The sequence below is a fragment of the Epinephelus fuscoguttatus genome, linkage group LG5 (genome assembly GCF_011397635.1).
Source record: "Epinephelus fuscoguttatus linkage group LG5, E.fuscoguttatus.final_Chr_v1".
In the NCBI taxonomy this organism is placed as follows: Eukaryota; Metazoa; Chordata; class Actinopteri; order Perciformes; family Serranidae; genus Epinephelus; species Epinephelus fuscoguttatus.
The window spans coordinates 16,220,263-16,237,822 of record NC_064756.1 but is presented as its reverse complement, the minus strand read 5'-3'; the positions used below and the strand labels follow the sequence as shown (position 1 = coordinate 16,237,822).

General features: G+C 41.4%; 2 protein-coding genes across 4 annotated transcripts in view; both read right to left on the bottom strand.

Moving 5' to 3' along the window:
- Positions 1-6,435, bottom strand: part of mmp28 (matrix metallopeptidase 28) — a 34,644-nt gene extending 28,209 nt beyond the window's left edge. For both annotated transcript variants that reach the window (XM_049576084.1, XM_049576085.1), the window contains exons 1-2: positions 6,109-6,435; positions 2,322-2,398 (exon numbers count right to left, since the gene is read on the bottom strand). In XM_049576084.1, the coding sequence (XP_049432041.1) occupies positions 2,322-2,398; positions 6,109-6,234 (203 nt within the window). In that variant the 5' untranslated portion in view covers positions 6,235-6,435. The remainder of the gene's footprint in view (positions 1-2,321; positions 2,399-6,108) is intronic.
- A 149-nt stretch (positions 6,436-6,584) lies between these two features.
- taf15 (TAF15 RNA polymerase II, TATA box binding protein (TBP)-associated factor) lies at positions 6,585-17,239 on the bottom strand. Of its 2 annotated transcripts, XM_049576086.1 has the most exons (16): positions 17,086-17,239; positions 16,277-16,301; positions 16,088-16,121; positions 15,911-16,001; positions 14,566-14,620; positions 14,025-14,161; positions 13,714-13,894; positions 11,882-11,916; positions 11,290-11,322; positions 10,881-10,990; positions 9,825-9,954; positions 9,637-9,729; positions 9,459-9,531; positions 9,276-9,358; positions 9,036-9,174; positions 6,585-7,036 (listed from the first exon to the last, which is right to left on the bottom strand). In XM_049576086.1, exons 1-16 carry the CDS (start codon positions 17,093-17,095, stop codon positions 6,997-6,999), a joined length of 1,269 nt encoding a protein of 422 aa, XP_049432043.1. In that variant the 5' UTR covers positions 17,096-17,239; the 3' UTR covers positions 6,585-6,996. The 2 variants fall into 2 exon arrangements, with proteins under 2 accessions (XP_049432043.1, XP_049432044.1); XM_049576087.1 differs by lacking the exon at positions 11,882-11,916 and having other exon boundaries at positions 17,086-17,225.
- Positions 17,240-17,560: the final 321 nt, after the last annotated feature.

Genomic DNA, 17,560 nt, shown 5'->3' with positions numbered 1-17,560 from the left:
TGAACCTCTGTGGTCCTTTTGTGTTTCTGAGGAGCGGTGACTTACAGTAGATTGATGTGACGCCTCAAAGCAAAGGTTGGAGATATTGCTGCTTCATGTGCACCAAATGAGACGAACATGTTGACAATTTCCATGTTTGTCAATCACTCACAGTTGACTACCCAACGCTCAGTCCAAGCTTTGAGCACAAGTGAAGCTTTTCAATCAGTTTCCATTACAGTAGTCAGTATGTGGGCCAGAGGGCGAGGTTCTTGACATTCCTGAATGGTTCAGAGAGGGTTCAGGAGAGGTTTTCCCAGTGCAGAGGTAAGGGTGTGTTTTACGGCCCTGCGCTGATGTTCAGCCCTGGGGCTTGTCCCGCACCAAGCTCATTCCTAACACTGATGAACACACTGAACACCATCTAATTCTATATATAGAGAAAAACATGTATCACTTTGTTCTAAAATCATCATTCATTGCAGGACGTGTTGTCATTTGTTTCTGAAACAACTGCTAACCACATGTCTCTGGCTCACCAGCACGAAAAAACTTTAAAGCTACAGAAGGTAACTTATAAAAGCCGAAACAGTCATTTTATCCTAACAGTGGTACAGGAAACAGATGATGTGGGAAAAAATAAAGTTCCTCTGGCTGCTCCTAGTTTGTCTAATAGCTTTTGCAAGAATCCACCACACCTGAACAAAAACAACCAATCAGAGCTCAAAAGAGTCTCTGAGACAGTCTCGAATGCAAAAGGAGTATGATGACAGTCTTCTTCTGTGAAAGTGAAAGAAAGCTTTTGTCATCGGTCTGTCTGTGTTTACTTGTCTTCGCCATGCACGTTGTCGTTGTTGTAGTGCAGCATTAGAAGCAGCACTTCCAAATCTGAGGCCATGGTTATTTGCTGGAAACCCCGTGGATTGCCCTCTCCAGGTTGGGAGTGAGTTACTGCCTGAAGCGAGAGAGTTCAAGTATCCCGGGGTTTTGTTTATAAGTGAGGGTAGAAAGGAGAGTGAGATGGATCAGCAGTTTGGTGCGGCGTCTGCAGTGATGCAGGCGCTATGCCAGACTGTCGTAGTGAAAAGGGAGCCGAGCCGGAAGGAGCCGGAAGCTTTTGATTTACTAGTCCATCTACGTACCAACCCTCATCTATGGTCATGATCTCTGGGTAGTGACCGAAAAAATAAGATCGCAGTTACTAGCAGCCAAAATGAGTTTCCTCCGTGGGGCTCAGTCTTAGAGACAGGGTGTGGAGCTCGGACATCCGGAGGGAGCTCGGAGTAGAGCTGCTGCTCCTTCGTGTTGAAAGGGGTCAGTTGAGGTGGTTCAGCCATCTGATCAGGATGCCTCCCGGGCGCCTCCTGTTGAAGGTGTTCTGGACACGTCAAACTGGTAGGAGGCCTTGGGGCAGACCCAGAACATGCTGGAGGGATTACATATCTCATCTGGCCTGGGAACACCTTGGGGTCCCCCAGGAGGAGCTGGAAAGTGTTGCTGTGGAGAAGGACATCTGGGGTGCTTTGCTTGGCCTGCTGCCCCCAAGACCCGGCCCTGGATTAGCGGATGAAAATGGATGAATGGATGGACCCAATGACGGCGGCATGATTCCGCCCAAGTGTGTGATTACACACTGCATCTTGGCATAATTGGCACGACATGTAACACAACAGCCTTGGCCTCTAGTGTGACATAAAACATACACATCAGCAGCGATTTCTAAACAACAACAATGGCATTAAAGTGTCAATAGCAGTCACCTACTGCCCCTGTTATATGACAGCTGAACTTGTCCTCTGTTCTGAGGGTAAGGAGTTCCTGATTCACATTGTTTTCCTAATTTGCAGACATTTACGGACACTGTTCTTCTTTGGGTTAGCCGCTAACTGCTGTTAGCTACTTTTTAAATCTCCCACAGCAGGTCACACACAGAACACATCGTCAAAATGTCACACCTGTGCCACCCATAATCCCGTCTTGCAGGCTGTCCTATTTATACAGACACCACTTCGGAGTTGTTACTACCTCCCGTGACGGCTTTAAGATGCGACCACTCTGTCCCCCTATTCCACGATCATACCTTATATACAGAACAGTGAGGTGGCGTAATGGCGTGATATTCCTGCCCTGAACAGGCAGTGCAGAAGGGGCTAGAGATTCCTACGGGCTCTGATTGGCTGTTTTCGTTCAGGTGTGGTGGATTCTTGCCATCAAAAAAGCCATCAGGAGAAACTGAAGGAGCCAATCTGACAATTTTCGCAGACCATCTGTCTCATGTACTACTGTCAGGATATGGTGACAAAAGTTACCTGCTGTAGCCTGAACAGATGAAGACCACCTACCAGATGGCCGAATGCATCTCAGCTGCATCGTGGACGTGGTGGTCCTGATGCAGGTAGCCATACTTCTCCAGAAAAACCTGCCAATGATATAAAACTTGTAAATACTACTTTATCATTATTTTGCATCCAAGTACTCCACAGTGAAAATATGATTATCTCACAGTAACACTTTACTTCTCATTAAATCACTCTGGTAAATTCCCAGAGAGGCGTACCTCCCCATGAGGGGAAAAATAAATCATAAAAGTATAAAAGATAATTTTCCATTTGCACTGTAGCTGCTGTAGGCTGCCACAGCTGATGTATAGATCTGGACCACCCATAGGAGAGAAAAATCCCTGGGGTGTCCCTGAAAATTCATAGTTATTTCACAAGAATTTAATGCATACTTTAACGCCTATAAAAGACTGTAAAATGAACCAACAAGGTACATGACAACAGCTGGTGTTGCGTTGCGGCTTGAGATTAGCCACATTGATAGTTTAATATTACGATCTCTCATGTGGATGCAGCAGGTTTCATGTTCTGACAACAACAGGCGCTGCTATGATTACAGATGTGGTGAAGGTGGGATGGAAATTAAAATTAAGGAGATGACAGACAAACAGGAATGTGCAACAGAAATGTCCCTTTGTCCTTTCAGAGACACTGAAACACGCCGGGAGGCCTTTTATGTAGGAACAAGAGTATAGTTGTGGATATAAATGTAATAGCCACATGCTGTATGCTCCTACACAGCAGTGGAAACCACAGTGAGGCAATTAAACTGTAAAATCACAAAACACCCTGAGACACAAATAGTTGCACTGGGTTTGGTCTCTGTATGTCTCTATATGCACCTATAGCACATGGGCCACATCAACTGTTGCTGTGGACAATAAACTAAAAACAGTAGCAAATTTTTTTACATCTAACTTTTCCTTGATAGAAGTAGTTTCAAATATAGCCTGAGGGAAAATTCCTCCAGTATAGTTCTCTTTTAAGTGGTCTTGTTGTCTTGTCATTTTAAGGCACAGTTTAACCCTTTTGTTTTGTTGAGATTAGCTTTTTTCCACTTGGGACCCCACCGACACCTACTGCATGTATAGATATGAATGAAATGAATATGAAATAACAACCCTGTCCTTTTAATTTCTGTTTTGTTTTCTTCCTTTGTTCAGTTTTGTTGTCCTTGTTTTTAACTGTATGCGAATTTCTGTGTCAGTACATTGAGAGCAACGACAACAACAAAAACATTAAAGTTGGTTTTGATTCTGGTCTTATTATAACACAAAAGGTAGAAAAGGATCGAACGGATCACTCAGTGTTGGGGAGTTACATGTAGCCTAATTAAATTACAAAATAAATTAACTGTAATTAGTTAAAAGAGAAAAAATGTGTAATTAAATGACAGTTACAAATCAAACTATGATTAATCCATATTTCTTTGGATGCACTGACGCCAGCTGCTGTTGATATATAACTGTGCTTATCTCATATACCTGCAGTGACCGCTCAGCACTGCACTTGTGATATATGCTGAAATGTTTCAATAAAAACGATTTTGAATAAAATTTTAAAAAAATGTTGGTAACATAAAGCTGGAGAATGAGATGCACCCTTAACGGCTCAACTTAAAGATTCTATAAAACCTGGGACCCATTATTAAACTATGTGAACAGCTTACCTGGCCAGGAACAATAAACTCTGGACTGTCTGACTGAGGCTTGAATGCACCATGATGTACCAGTTATGTTTTGTTTTTTTTGTATGCTCGTTTAATTATTATTAATATTATTTATTTTTCTTGTTTTTTTCTCTCTGGTTGTTGTTAGTCTCCAGGATCCTTATTTATTTATTTATTTTTTGCACATAACTGCAACTTGAGATTACAACATATGTCAGTATCTTGTAAATGTTGGTGATAACAAAGGGGTAAAATCAGGATATATTCTTCTATTAAGATTTTCTTTATGTAGAATATAACATTTATTCTGTTGTTTTGCATCTTCGCACTGTGCAGCAACACCTTCTTTTGTTATAGCCAATTTCTGGATGAATTTCGGCTTTATTGCCCAGTTTAAAATATTTATTATGAAAGTAATTAAAAAGTAATCAGATATAATAAGTTACTATACTTTTATAAGGTAGTTAAAATTGTTGCATTACATACCCTACCACACTTTTAACACAGTAACTAATAATCCGTAACCTATCACATTTCAAAAGTTACTTTCCAAACCCTGGTAAACATTCCTGTGGCTTCAAACTCAGCTTGCACATTTGATGTGTGTAATATAGCATAGGGGAGACCGGGGATGGTTGTAACAAAGGGATAGTTGTAACATTCTCAGTTTGGCCAATTAGAAACGAGCTGTGGTGACATCATCACCATAGTCCATGCCCATTTACAATTGGATCTCACTGGTGAAGCCGCATGTCTCTGAGTCCAAATTTGTCTGTTCTAGAGCCAAAAAACAGTTTTTCAGGTGAGAAACCAAACATTTTCATCACAGTTGTTTTTTGCATAGTGTCCATTGTGTTGTATGTACAATTGTTTCACTTACATAGGTTCAAGTAGTAGTTTCTCTAGTTTAATTTGATGTGTTTCATTAGTGCTAGCCTTGAAGCTGAATGCTAAAAACTGTTAGCTCTTTCCTGGCTGCTAGGCATGGGGAGGGTTGTAACAGTTCTTAAAAAATGTGGATTTTGGGCCCACGAAGCCTGCACCCCAAGCAAGGACATCTACATTTGCCACAATTGCCAATCAGATTAAAAATAGGCTATAGGTATTATGCCTTATTTTGCTCAGATAATAGTTACTCTTTGAAAGTTGTTCAGCTGTTCAAATGCTGTTCAAATGTCAACCTTTTTTGTAGTTATGTTATACATTTCTATTAATTTTAATATTATAATTATTGTATCCTTACAAGTTTATTGTTCCTTCTTTATTATTCATTGAAGTGCTTTAATACATTTAGCCTATTGTGAATCTTTTTTAAGCACAATAATTTAATTGTTACATCCATCCCCAGCTAGTGTTACAACTCACCCTGGTACTGGGGTACATTGTAACAATATACCTCTTTGTATTTGACATTAATTTCCATAATCTGTGATGGTATAGTAGAGGTCAAAGTGTGTGTTATTTATAGCAGATAAATATGGGTACCACGTATCAAAATTTAAGAGCTCTAACAAAAACAACCACTGAGTTACACTTGTTCAAACAAAAAGTGTTACAATCATCCCCGGTCTCCCCTAATTTATATTAATACAAAAAATATAGAAATGTTTCATGTTTTATACTGCGTTATACATGGAAAAAAAGTTTAATATACTTTGTTTTCAGAGGTCAATCACAAAATGCTCAGATTTCCATTTTTACATAAAAACCTGATTTATATTTGGGGTCAATTAGACCCGGGAGAGCTCCAACAACAGAAGCTCAAATAGGCTTATTTAGGCAAGGTGGTCATCACCAATTACCGATATTACGCCTTTAAAGTAGTTTGTAGGTTATTCGAGTTCATTTTACAGCTTCAGTCTAAAGCAAACAGTTAGAAATCATGTTTATTTTTCATGAGAACCAGTGACTATCATTAAGTACAAAGGTAATAAAACGATGTTAAAAGCTGTTAAAGTCGACCAAGATCCCACACAAATAACTCGTTAATGCCACCATCGCTTAAGGTTATTCCTTAAGCACTAGCCTTTAAGATTTTCGCACATATTTTACCTCCACATGTGACTCGAGATACTTCACTTGACTTCAAAACACTACTACTAGGTCTAGATAAAGGAGTACCCCAGGGTCCGGGGCCAGCGGCGATCCCCCGGTAGTGTGCGCCGTGATGAGGGTGGTCACAGTCAGGATCCAGGCTGCCCTCATGTCCCCTCCTGCTCCGCTCCGCTCCGGAGGTCGGCGGCTCATCGCGAGACAACCTCACTCTCTCCACACCGCTCCTCGCATGGTACATTGCCGATGAGCTCCAAGTATTTTTTTCATGGCTGTCTTCCCTGGCTGTCAGTGACTGAGAGCGTGCTGCTGCTCGCCTAACATCTCCATCCCTGCGAGCAGGGACGGAGCACAGCCAGACACCGGGAGTGTTACAGGGGGAGGGCCAGCACCGCCCCTCTGTGTCCGCCTGCCTGCACACAGCTGAGGGCCAAACACCAGCAGAGCACGGCAGCCTCTCCTGCTGTACATGCATATACTAGTGCAGCTTTTCAAAGTCTGAAACCCTCTTTAATGATGGAACAAACTCACACAAAGCACAGGGAAAAGATCACAGTTTTTAATATTTTGGAAAAAAAAAAAAGAACCCAAGTAAAACATTTAATCCGATCATACAAAACAATGGTACGAAGTCTACCTCACAAAAACATCTGCAACTAGAATTTGAGAGGAAATTAAAAAGATGTACAAAGAAATAAAACAAAAAGGCAGAGAAAAACAAAACAAAAAAACAAACATCTGACCCCATGCCAACAGTGCCAATCAGCCCCAAAGTCCCTTTACAGTCGCTGAAGGCATCCGCCCCTCGCTCACACGAGTGGGAATAGTTGGGATGTACTGGCTGCAAAAGGTGCACAGATCGGAACGTCTGATCCCAGTCCTTCCCCCCAGTGTTCCCAAGCTACACCCCCTCTCCATGGCGACTCAAGGGCTGCGTGGTTTCCATCTGCTTAACACTTAGTATGGCCGGTCTCTTCTGTCGTCTCTACGGTCACCTCTGCAGGGAGAAGACAAAGACGTCTGTTACCATCTGAATTTTTATTTAAAGACCTACATCCACTTGTGTCATTGAATTAACCGCCACCATCCGACCGACAAAGACGAGGATGAAATATGGTGTCAGTTTATCCTCGTTCACCCGCCCCTTTGCCTTTGAAATCTGTAAATGGATAACATCATTTGCTTTCAGTAAAAAGACTGTCCTTCCTTTAACAGCACTCGATTAACGCAGCACTTCACCTTCAGCGAGCAGCAATATATCACGATTTGCAAATACCCACGACCATATAAGGGCACAAAAACGCCAAGTGAAGGGTGTAGCAGGAATATTCAGACCAAACTGGCTTCTTAATAAGCAGCGAATTTAAAGGCTCTTTGGTTTAAGAGCTGTGGGGTGAGACTTAACACCCAGTATTAAATTGTTTATGAATTAGTGCACATAAGGAACATGAAAAATGAAATACCCTTAAATCACTAAGTATGTATAATGAAAAAATCTATGTGAAGAAATAATATGGACACTATTCCTCTACAACATCCGAAGACCAAAATGAAATGGTAACATTTGGAAAAAGATTTTACAGTCTCCTCAAGTTTTAGTGGTGTTCAAAGGTTACAGTGGTGTTATCAATGCTCAGCAGCTTAAGTGTTAACAAAAAAACAAAACAAAAAACAGATGGCTGCTTTCGCACTGCCAGTAGACCAGAGCAGTGTACAAGGCTCTGCAATGGGAGTGTGCCTCTCTTTCTTTGTTTTTACTGGTGTGTCAAGTTTGACTGCACGGATGGGCTGGTTAGTCAACAGTGGAAAAGGTTACCGCTTCTTTTTTCTTTTCTTTTTTTAAAATCGCTCCCTTATTCAGTCTCGCTGTTTAAGTTGGTGCCTAACAAATTTTTAACTGTTCAATGAGAGCTACTTAGATGCAGACAGGTGATATTCTGTGGCGGCAAAGGGGCTAAAATTAGCACATCCCCTCAGATGTTGTATTTTCATCACTGCCGATCCGAGCTGGAGCCGATAAATACCACTGACTACTTCAGACTCATTTGTCCAGGGAGTCAATGTCGATTGTGACCTTTCCCATTAAATACAAAAGCCAGCCATTATCTCAGTAAGTTTTAATCCAGTGGGAAAGGGGCTGTAGACAGACTGAAACCTTCAATACGTTTACTGATAACTTCAGTTTATTTCTTCTGTTATGATCGCCAGCACCTGTCTGCTCTGAGTGCGTCTACTGTGTCTCTCTCTGGACCACACACAGATATTCCCTGAAGGAGCTCCGCTACTGTTATGGCCAGTCGAATTACTCTTTTTGCATTATATTGTGTGTGGCAGCAGTATGTAAGAGATCGAGAGCTCCCGTTTTTTTTTTTGTGTGGATCTTTGTCTCCCTCCAGGTGCTGGTACCCAGTGTCAATTTGATGCCCCTCCCAAGACATCGCTGATGTAGGTTGGCTGATCTAGGGCGCAACAGCTACTCTTAATCTTATAGCATCATTCTCAACCCAGTTGTAAGTTTCTCTATGACATGAGGAATGTTGACTTGTGTTTCAACTTGTATATTGTCTATTAACTGCCCTTTTCTCTAGGAAGTAAACAGGCCTGCCTGTGTCTGTCTTTGCATGGCACACTCTACTGATGAAGACAGACACAAGCAGAGCAGAGAGTCTTGCAGACTAGAGCAGATGTAGCCAAAATTGCTTGCTCACTTATTTGAGTGCTAGCCTGATTGGGAAACTGACAGATTGTATTTACTGGCTCCAGAACATTAGAAAATCCTTATTGTTGGATCCTGCCTAACAGCATGGCATTAGTGCAATATCCTAGTCTTTTGAGATGCGTTTACTGCGTAAGCTGACACTGCAATCACAATAAGGCAGGCTGCACCCTGTTCTGGTCATATACTCACACTAAATCACCAAAGACCCACAGATCATACAGAATGCCAGCTTACATGTAAAATGTACACAATACAAAAACAAAAAGGCTTTACCAACCTTCCCATTTTGTAGCCGCCTCCATATCCTCCGCCACCACCTCCTCCGTAGCCTCCACGGTCTCCTCCACGGAACCCTCCTCCACGACCTCTGAAGCCGCCGCCCCTGTCTCCGCCATAACCACCTCTGCCTCCACGATCTGAAAACAGTCAGTGTCATTTACTAATTCTGCATGTTTTCAGGAATATGTACAGATAGTGGGGAAGGTCTGGAAATAATGTTAAAAGCAGTCATCTCCACCTCCAAATCCTGCATCTCCTGGTTTGGGAGCGCCACACTTGTTACATTCTTGCCGCCGGGCAAAATTCATGTTGCCACAAGCACTACGGACAGAGAAATCAGACAATTTGTACATGAAACAACTTCACAAATGAGGCCCTTCTGCTGTAGATTAATAACCATTTTTTCTAAACTGACACACACCTGTTGGGACAGGGCCAGTCTCCTCCTTTAATGTCGAAGTTGGGTCCTCCTCCGCCACCACGACCTCTGAAACCTGACAGACAACAAGTGGTCAAACTTAAGGAACAGCAACATCAACACAAGCACTTTGACTCTGACACTAGATATTTGAGCCTGGGACAGCTCACTCACAACCCACCTCCTCGTCCGCCTCTTCCACCTCCTCTCTGTGTGAACTCAGCCCTGCGGGTGGCAAATGTTACTTTGATGGGTTTTCCATTGAACTCCTTGCCTGAAATGAGAAGACAACTTATGTGTCAGAGGGACCCTGAACGATACGAGTGTGAGATTTGAGAAACTGAAAGATTCGTCAGTGCTCGCTCTTACCATCAAACCAGTCAATAGCAGCTTTGGCAGAGGGCGGGTCATCAAATGACACTGTACATTCTCCCTTTGGCCGACCAGTGGCCTTGTCGGAGTAGATGTTGATCATTGGCTGGCCGGTCTTCTTGTTCACCTAAAAGCAAAAAATTTTAAAACACAGGATTTTCAGTAACATAGTAGAGATGCATTCAGGAAGTAGTAGCGCAGACACTGACTATGTTTACCTGCACACTAATGTTCCACTATTAGGGTACGTCCACACACAATTAATGTCTCCTCCACACTTTAACAATTTCTAGAGGCTGTGACTTCACTGGCCTAAGTTTACCGAAGTTGAACTCCATAAATATGACAGTTTTCGAAATCCAATGTGGGTCACATAAACAGCAATGTAGCATTTTCTGATTAAGACATCCTGGTATTGTTCAGGTTTTAGGGGCATTCTTTAGACATCTAAATGGCAAATTTGTAATATGAATCTTTATTAGGGTTTTTACCACAGTCTGCAACACTTGCTCTCTTGCCTGTTTATGGTCAGCTCAGTGCACTGTCATCTAACACACTGTGCATAAATAAACTAGCCATCAGTTAGCACGGCTGGGGTAGAGATGCAGGTCCCAAAGAAAAGTCCACATTTCTAGTTGGAAGTGGCAACATAACAACTTTTAAATATCAAAAGACTAAAAGACCTTAAAACCTTTATTTCAGGATTTTCAATATAGGTATTTTGATGTAGTAAAATATCTCTACCTAAACCTTTTCGAGTAGGTGGTTAAAGGAATAAAAGAGAAAGCTTTGCACAGTCAAACAAATCCACCACTGGCGGAGACTTTGAAAAAAATCCTATTTTGATGCAAAGCAAAATGGCACAAGGGGCTTCAAGCTGTTCCACCTTTGCTAATTTTGATGTGATAAATCCGTTAGATCACATTAATTGGAGTATGCGCAGCGGCATATAAAACTGAATATTAATTGCCTGTTTAATCAAGTCTCCACAGTGATTACGGTGCATGTTACTGTGTAAATGAATGCCAACATACCAAGAGACTAATTCAATACCTTGATGATCCCTATTTGTTTGAAGAAGTCTCCGACTTCCTGAACTGTGGCGTCTTCTCCCAGTCCCTGGACAAAAATGGTGTTGTTGTCGGAGTTATCCTGCTCACCAGCTGTGGAAGAGATCAATGGAGAGAAGACGTCAGCAATCATTGCATTGAATTCTATATGGAGATCTTTCTGGACTTTTGGGAGTATTCATAGTCATTTTACAAACCAAATCTGATGAACTTGAAATTCTATTTTTTTTATAAGCTCAAATAAATTAGTGCATAATAAGAACTTGACCTTTAAATTATGTTCAAACTCAAACTACAACTGGCATGTGCCATCAGAAATTTTCTGCGCTGGCCATTAAAGGAGGATATCAACACTGATAGCAGATTACAGCGAAAGATTTTGAGACTCTCACCTGGTTCATCCCTTGAGTCGTAGTCTCGAGAGCCTGTAAAACAGACGAGAGGGTGGAAGAGAAAACTTGAGCAAGGAACCTTGAGACTGTCACACTGTTTCACACAAATAAATATTAACTTCATCCCTAACAATGCATAATGATAAAGAAAATTAAACAATGTTCATGTTTAAGGCTCTCTGATGGGTGTTTTCATACCGTTGCATCACATACCAACACCGTGCAACAAGAACAGAATTGTTCTGGGTTTTCTTTTTTTTTGAGCTTACACCAGAAATGAAAACAACCAAAATGTCTCCAGTTTTAGAAAGTTTTCCTTCTTCGTCCTGGAACACCTCTGTCATTTACAATCAGCCCTTGTCTTCATGCAACAATACCATTATTTTACAACTCAGGCTCCATGTTCTTTACCATATCTGAAGTCACTTAAGAGAAACCCTGCTAAGAATAATAGGTGGAGTCCCTTGGGCTCTGGACATGAAAATGGTGGCATTCACTGAGGTTTTTTCTCTTTTATCCCCCTCTCTTTTCTTTTTTGCTAACTCAAGTTCTTTCCTCCCCAACCGACACAGTTCTGATGCTCGTCACTTACCACCGTAATTTTTGTAGCCACCACGGTCACCACCTCTGCAGAGGAAAAATTGGAGATATGATGGCTTTTCCTTTGTCCCAACTGAGAGCTCAAAGCTCCCCTACATCCCCATCAGTTTGCACTCCTGCCAGGGTGTGCGACTATGGTGGAAATGTCTCACACGAGGAATGTGTTAGTCTTTGACATTAGAGATCAATGAACAGACGACTAGGCAGCTCTGACTGAACAATCAGGTAGACGAGTGACGAAGACCATTATCATCATCTGGGTCACCATTTACAAAGAATTTAGTACTTTTGCTTTTTACATGACCAGATTGGAAACCAGGAGCTGGAAAACCAGCTGATTTTCTTTTTAACATGAGGCCAAATTGGTGTGAAGGGGTGTAGCAACTGATAAGCAATCTTCCAATGAGTGCATTTATGAGATCCTTTTACTGAGGTCCAAGTTTAAGTTCAATCACTCTGAACACCTGTAGTATAAAATGTAGATCCATGTTAACACAACACACATGTTCGCCATTGTCAAATATACAACACTTGAATGAAACCTGTTGAATGTGAAGCAGCTGAAGATGTGGCTCCAGGTCTAAGGGCATCGTCTCAGTGGAGTTTCCATTGTTCAAAAACTATCATGTGGTCCTCAGAGCACAAGAAACACACCAAAATTGAGTGTCTGGCAATTGAGAAAGTATGGCTGCGTGAGATTTAACTTTGATAAAATTATGAAAAAGAAAAAAAAGTGATATTTGACAAAAAAAAAAAGCTCCTGTCTAAGTGAGAGGGATTTGTGAGAACAAACTAACAAGACAAAGCTGAGCCACTCGGCTTCTTAGCGTTACCTAGTGTACCTGTTTAGATCGTACCACACTGGGTCTTCCAAAAATTCTAAATGCATGGGGGTTTTTTTGCCTTCCTCGTGGGCAGGTACCTTAGCCAAAACCGCCCAACTGCAACTGTTGCAAGTCATGAAGGGGAACGGGATCCATTTACAATAGTGAAAAAGATCATTCATCACCGTACACATCTCAGCGTGGAGCAAAAAAGTTTTCCATTCATTAAGAAAGCACTTTTCAGCATCTTAATGTTGTGCTGCAGCATCGTTCACCTTGCAGAAACATCTGATAGAGAGGTAATGCTAATCATTTTTCAATAGCATCTCACTTAACAGCCTCTAAAAATGACACATGGTGTCTCTTCAGATTTGATAGGGAAAAAATTACAAACTCTTCTGGTGCAGAACAACAAAACTTGTCATCCCCATGTCTGGGATAATATGACTGGACAACCAGGTCTGTGATACCTTTAAAGCGTGTCCTTGGGCAGACATGTTCAGGCTCCAATCATTACTTAAGACCCAAATGACAGCAAGGAGATCCTTAGTGGGTCAAAGAACTCTCACCTCTGATTAACCACCTGCTTCGAGTGATTATCGATCATTTGATCATAACAGCAATGTGGATTTAACACCAGTATGTCTCTGATGAAAAAACGTCAATCAGATTTTGATGAAAAAATAAAAAACAGGATTAATCTGAAGGTTTGGGCAAGTGGAACAAAGTGTGGGGTCGGTGAATATTACCTATGTGTTCTGTGACGACTTAGGATAAATCCAGTTTGTATACATTTAAAAAAAACAAAACAAAACAAAAAAAACAAAAAAAAAAAACAAACCACTAGAGTTTGGGGATCTGGAGCACAAAGCAGATGAGTGGTGAAAATTGTCTATGTGGATGGTTTGTAGTTGAGTGATGATGTGCTGAGCGACAACAAGTCATGTCTTATACACAGTCAATAGTGGTACCTTGGGGGTAGTGGCACTATGCAACTTACCCCATACCATGAGGTCCACCTCTTCCACCACGGTCGAAGCCACCACTGCGGTCATAGCCACCACTGCGGTCATAACCGCCACGGTCATAGCCACCACGGCCTCGGCCTCTGTAGCCACCTCCTCCCTCGGAACGGTCTCCCTGGTCACGTCCATACCTCCCACCCTGACCACCTCCTTCACCTGATGAAAAGATAGACTGAATGAGCAACTTCCCAGCCTGATTTAATAGACAGCACATTTTGGTTGCAGTAGAAGGTACTTAAAGAACAGGTGTAGTCTCTAAATGCAATTAAAAACCAGTCATTTTTACCTTCGCTCCATCTTCCATAGCTGCCGCCACCACCTCCTCCTCCCTGGCCACCATAGGAACTTTGCTGTCCATAGCTATCTCCTCCTTGACTCTGACTACCATAGGAGCCTTGCCCGTAAGACGGCTTGTCGCCATACCTGAAAGTGGTTTTAGCAAAATCACTACAATTAGCACAACAAAGACGCCCAACATTTGAACCCATCAATGAGTTGTTTGCACCTAGACAAGCAGATAAATTAAAAATTATTTACAATAAAGTGGAGCAAAAAAATACCACTGTTTTACAAACTGACATTTCAGTCCCCCAAAATAAAAGTTTTGCCTCTGGCTTTATCAGATTTGTAACAATAATCAGAATGATATTATATTGTTTTGTGATGCTCCAATTCTTGACTTAAGATTTTTTTGGATTATTAAGTGGATCTTAATGTTACCAAGACACTGAGGCAAAGAATGTCAGTGAGAATTATTCTGCACAGACGAATCATAGCACTCACACAATCTATGAAAGTATTTTAACAAAGTCACATTAGTGTCTTACCCAGAGTCCTGTCCGTAATTGTCAAAGCTCTGTGGCTGAGATTGGCTGTAACTGTCTGTGAAAAAGAAAATTCACAAAATTGAGAAATTAATTTCAAAACAATGAGCTTTTGACAGATCACAAAACTCACTATAACATAAGTGCATTGATGACCATCTTTGAGATGTTTTGCAGTGTCTTTCCATCCACTTTTATGATTAAACATTCAGCTGTAAATGGCGTCAGGGTGCTTAATTAAGAGAGTAGAATGACTCCTTTTTAACGTGGTGATTTCTTTCAGTGTTAAGTATTAATGTTTTCCTTTTTCAACAATAACATAAGGAATTACTTTGCCTTACTCCATTAACACTGTAAATTCAATGGAGCCCATTGCTTATGGTCAACTCCTTCTAAAAGATGATTGATATCTTAGGCCTCAAAAAAACAAAAGCACAACTCATTCAGCAAACATTTAACAAATCAGTATTAATTCCCTAATTAATGTCTAATTAATGTCCTAACAACGCAGTTTAAATGTTTGGAACAGCTGATTTGTAAACCAAAGATTTACTGAATGAAAGATGGTGCTGAATTTAGCAGAAAACCTCAGTAATATTAGCAATGACCTAGTAATAGTATAAACAACTTTAGGCACTCATTTACATAATATTTGACAGGGGTGCGGTAACTCTGACACATTGTCGGCCTACTTTGAAACATAAACAAACCCTGCACGCAACCATTGGTGAAATGTCCCTAGGCTTCCTTTAAACTGTTCACAAGTATGTGCACCAATGCCATAAACAAGATAGTTGGTAAAATCCAAGTAAAAGGTTGGGGGCAGCTATGCTAAGTCTGTGCTCTGACTTTTTACAGTTAGGCTGAATCAGTGTTGTTAGTAGATAAAAATTAAGCCGAATGACAGTCCCTGGCGTCCTTGCTGTGCTTTTCCGTGCATGGCATTCTCTCAGGGTGCTTCTGCTTCTCCAGCTGGGTGACTTAATGGGTTGAATAACTACTTAATTGTGTTAGCTGTACTGTTCACTGTAGCTACATAGTCAAAATGTCACAACTGACAAAGGCGGACTGACAATGATGATGCAATAAACTTTGTCAAAATTCTCTTGTTAAACTAAAAAGAATCAGGGACTTATGTAACTTTTGGTATTTTATTAGAATTAGTATATAAAGTATTCCAATCCATAAAAGCTTCAATTGATACTGTAGTCATAATTATGACGTATCACTCTGCATACACAGTGACGACTCCTTTTCTGAATGAGAATTAAACTAAAGAGGCATCAATGCAATGTACCGTTCACTGCAGTTCTGCAAGCTACTTTGATTAAATACACACATACTATACCTTGTGGACCACCGCCGCCACCACCTTGCTGGCCATAGCCACCATAACTCTGTCCCCCATAAGAGCCACTGCCATTTCCTTGTCCATAACCCTGTCAATCAGAAAGCCCAGTTAGACAGTTACAATTACAAAGCTTTCAGCAGACAGGCTGACAAGTTATTTGGGGAAGGGTCTTACCTGTCCGCCCTGCTGACCGCCATATGATCCGTAGCTGCAAAGACATGATAAAAACACTTAACTTCCGGTTTACAAAAACATCATATGGGTTATATGGGTCTCAGATATACAACTAAATACATACATACATACATACATACATACATACATACAGAAAGTTAATGTCGGGCTTGTGTGACTGTACATTACCTTTGAGAGCCACCGTAGCCTGAATCTGAAAGAGAAATACATCAGAGGTTTAATGTTAGCTTAGCTCAAAAGGCTACCCGCACGCGTTTGGTTAAAACACAAGTATCAAAGTGACTAAGCAGATAATTGACAAATAGCTTCAGGACAGACGTAGCTCATCTAAGTGGGGCAGCTAGCTACTTGCAGCCACACGCCAACGGGCCCGTTAGCACGCCGCTCCGGTAAAAATGGCGGTCAATTTGGTCTCGGCTTGGGCTAACGCTTGAAACGAGACAAACTGCCACAAATGCTGTCCCTCCTCGGCACAACTGGCTTAAAAACAAACTATTTCAATGCAAGTAATGCCAATTGACTCCAAAACTACATTTGTTAAAAGTAACGCAAAACGTGTCTGGCTCAGCAGTGAAACAATGGGATCGGTATAAACAAAGACGCATTCATTCTCCCCAACTGACACCGTGAGCTAACTGTTAGCTAGCTAGCTAGCGGCGACAAGGCCTTGTTCATTCTGCGGTGTTTCCACGTAACAGCACTGAGGTTACGACACAAGTGTGAGTAAATATGTACAACAAATTGTGGTTTTAAGCATCCGTACTGCAAACTAACAGATTCAACGTTATTCAAACACTAAAGCTAACGTTGCCCTGCTAATGAAATATGAGGCATGTTCCATGAGATAGACGGCGCCCTTCTTCTGGCCTCGCGGTTGTCCGCTACATTAGCTCCAATGCTACTCGACCCACTTTTCATTATACATTCCAAAAACGACACAAAACACTGACACATTATAAAATAACACGTTGACTTACCAGTGGCCATTCTGTGACGTTGTGTATATAGTTAAAATACAATGAAGTCTATTTAACTGATAAAAACCCTGGTTGACATCTACGCAGCGACACTGGATTGAGCCGGAGCACAGTGCGACACTTCCCTTATTCAGCTTCTTCTTCTTCCTGTTTAGCACGCGCTGCTCGGATTCACAGATAAGTTATAACACCGCCACCTACAGGTTCACATTGTAATAGGAACAACACCGTGGCTGATAGCTGCAGTATGTGCTCAGTTATTAGTTTAAAAAAAGGCAGAACTAATATTCATCTCAGTCTCTGTCATACCTGATGGTATCTTTACTCCAAATAGACACTGAAAATTAAATGAGCACATCAGTATTTTTGCAGGTTTCAGCTTAGTATTGATATTGTGGGGGGGACGCAGAAACATGACAGAAGCAGATGGCTTTTGTTTTGACAAAATTGTAGACATTCACACTATAAACTGTTG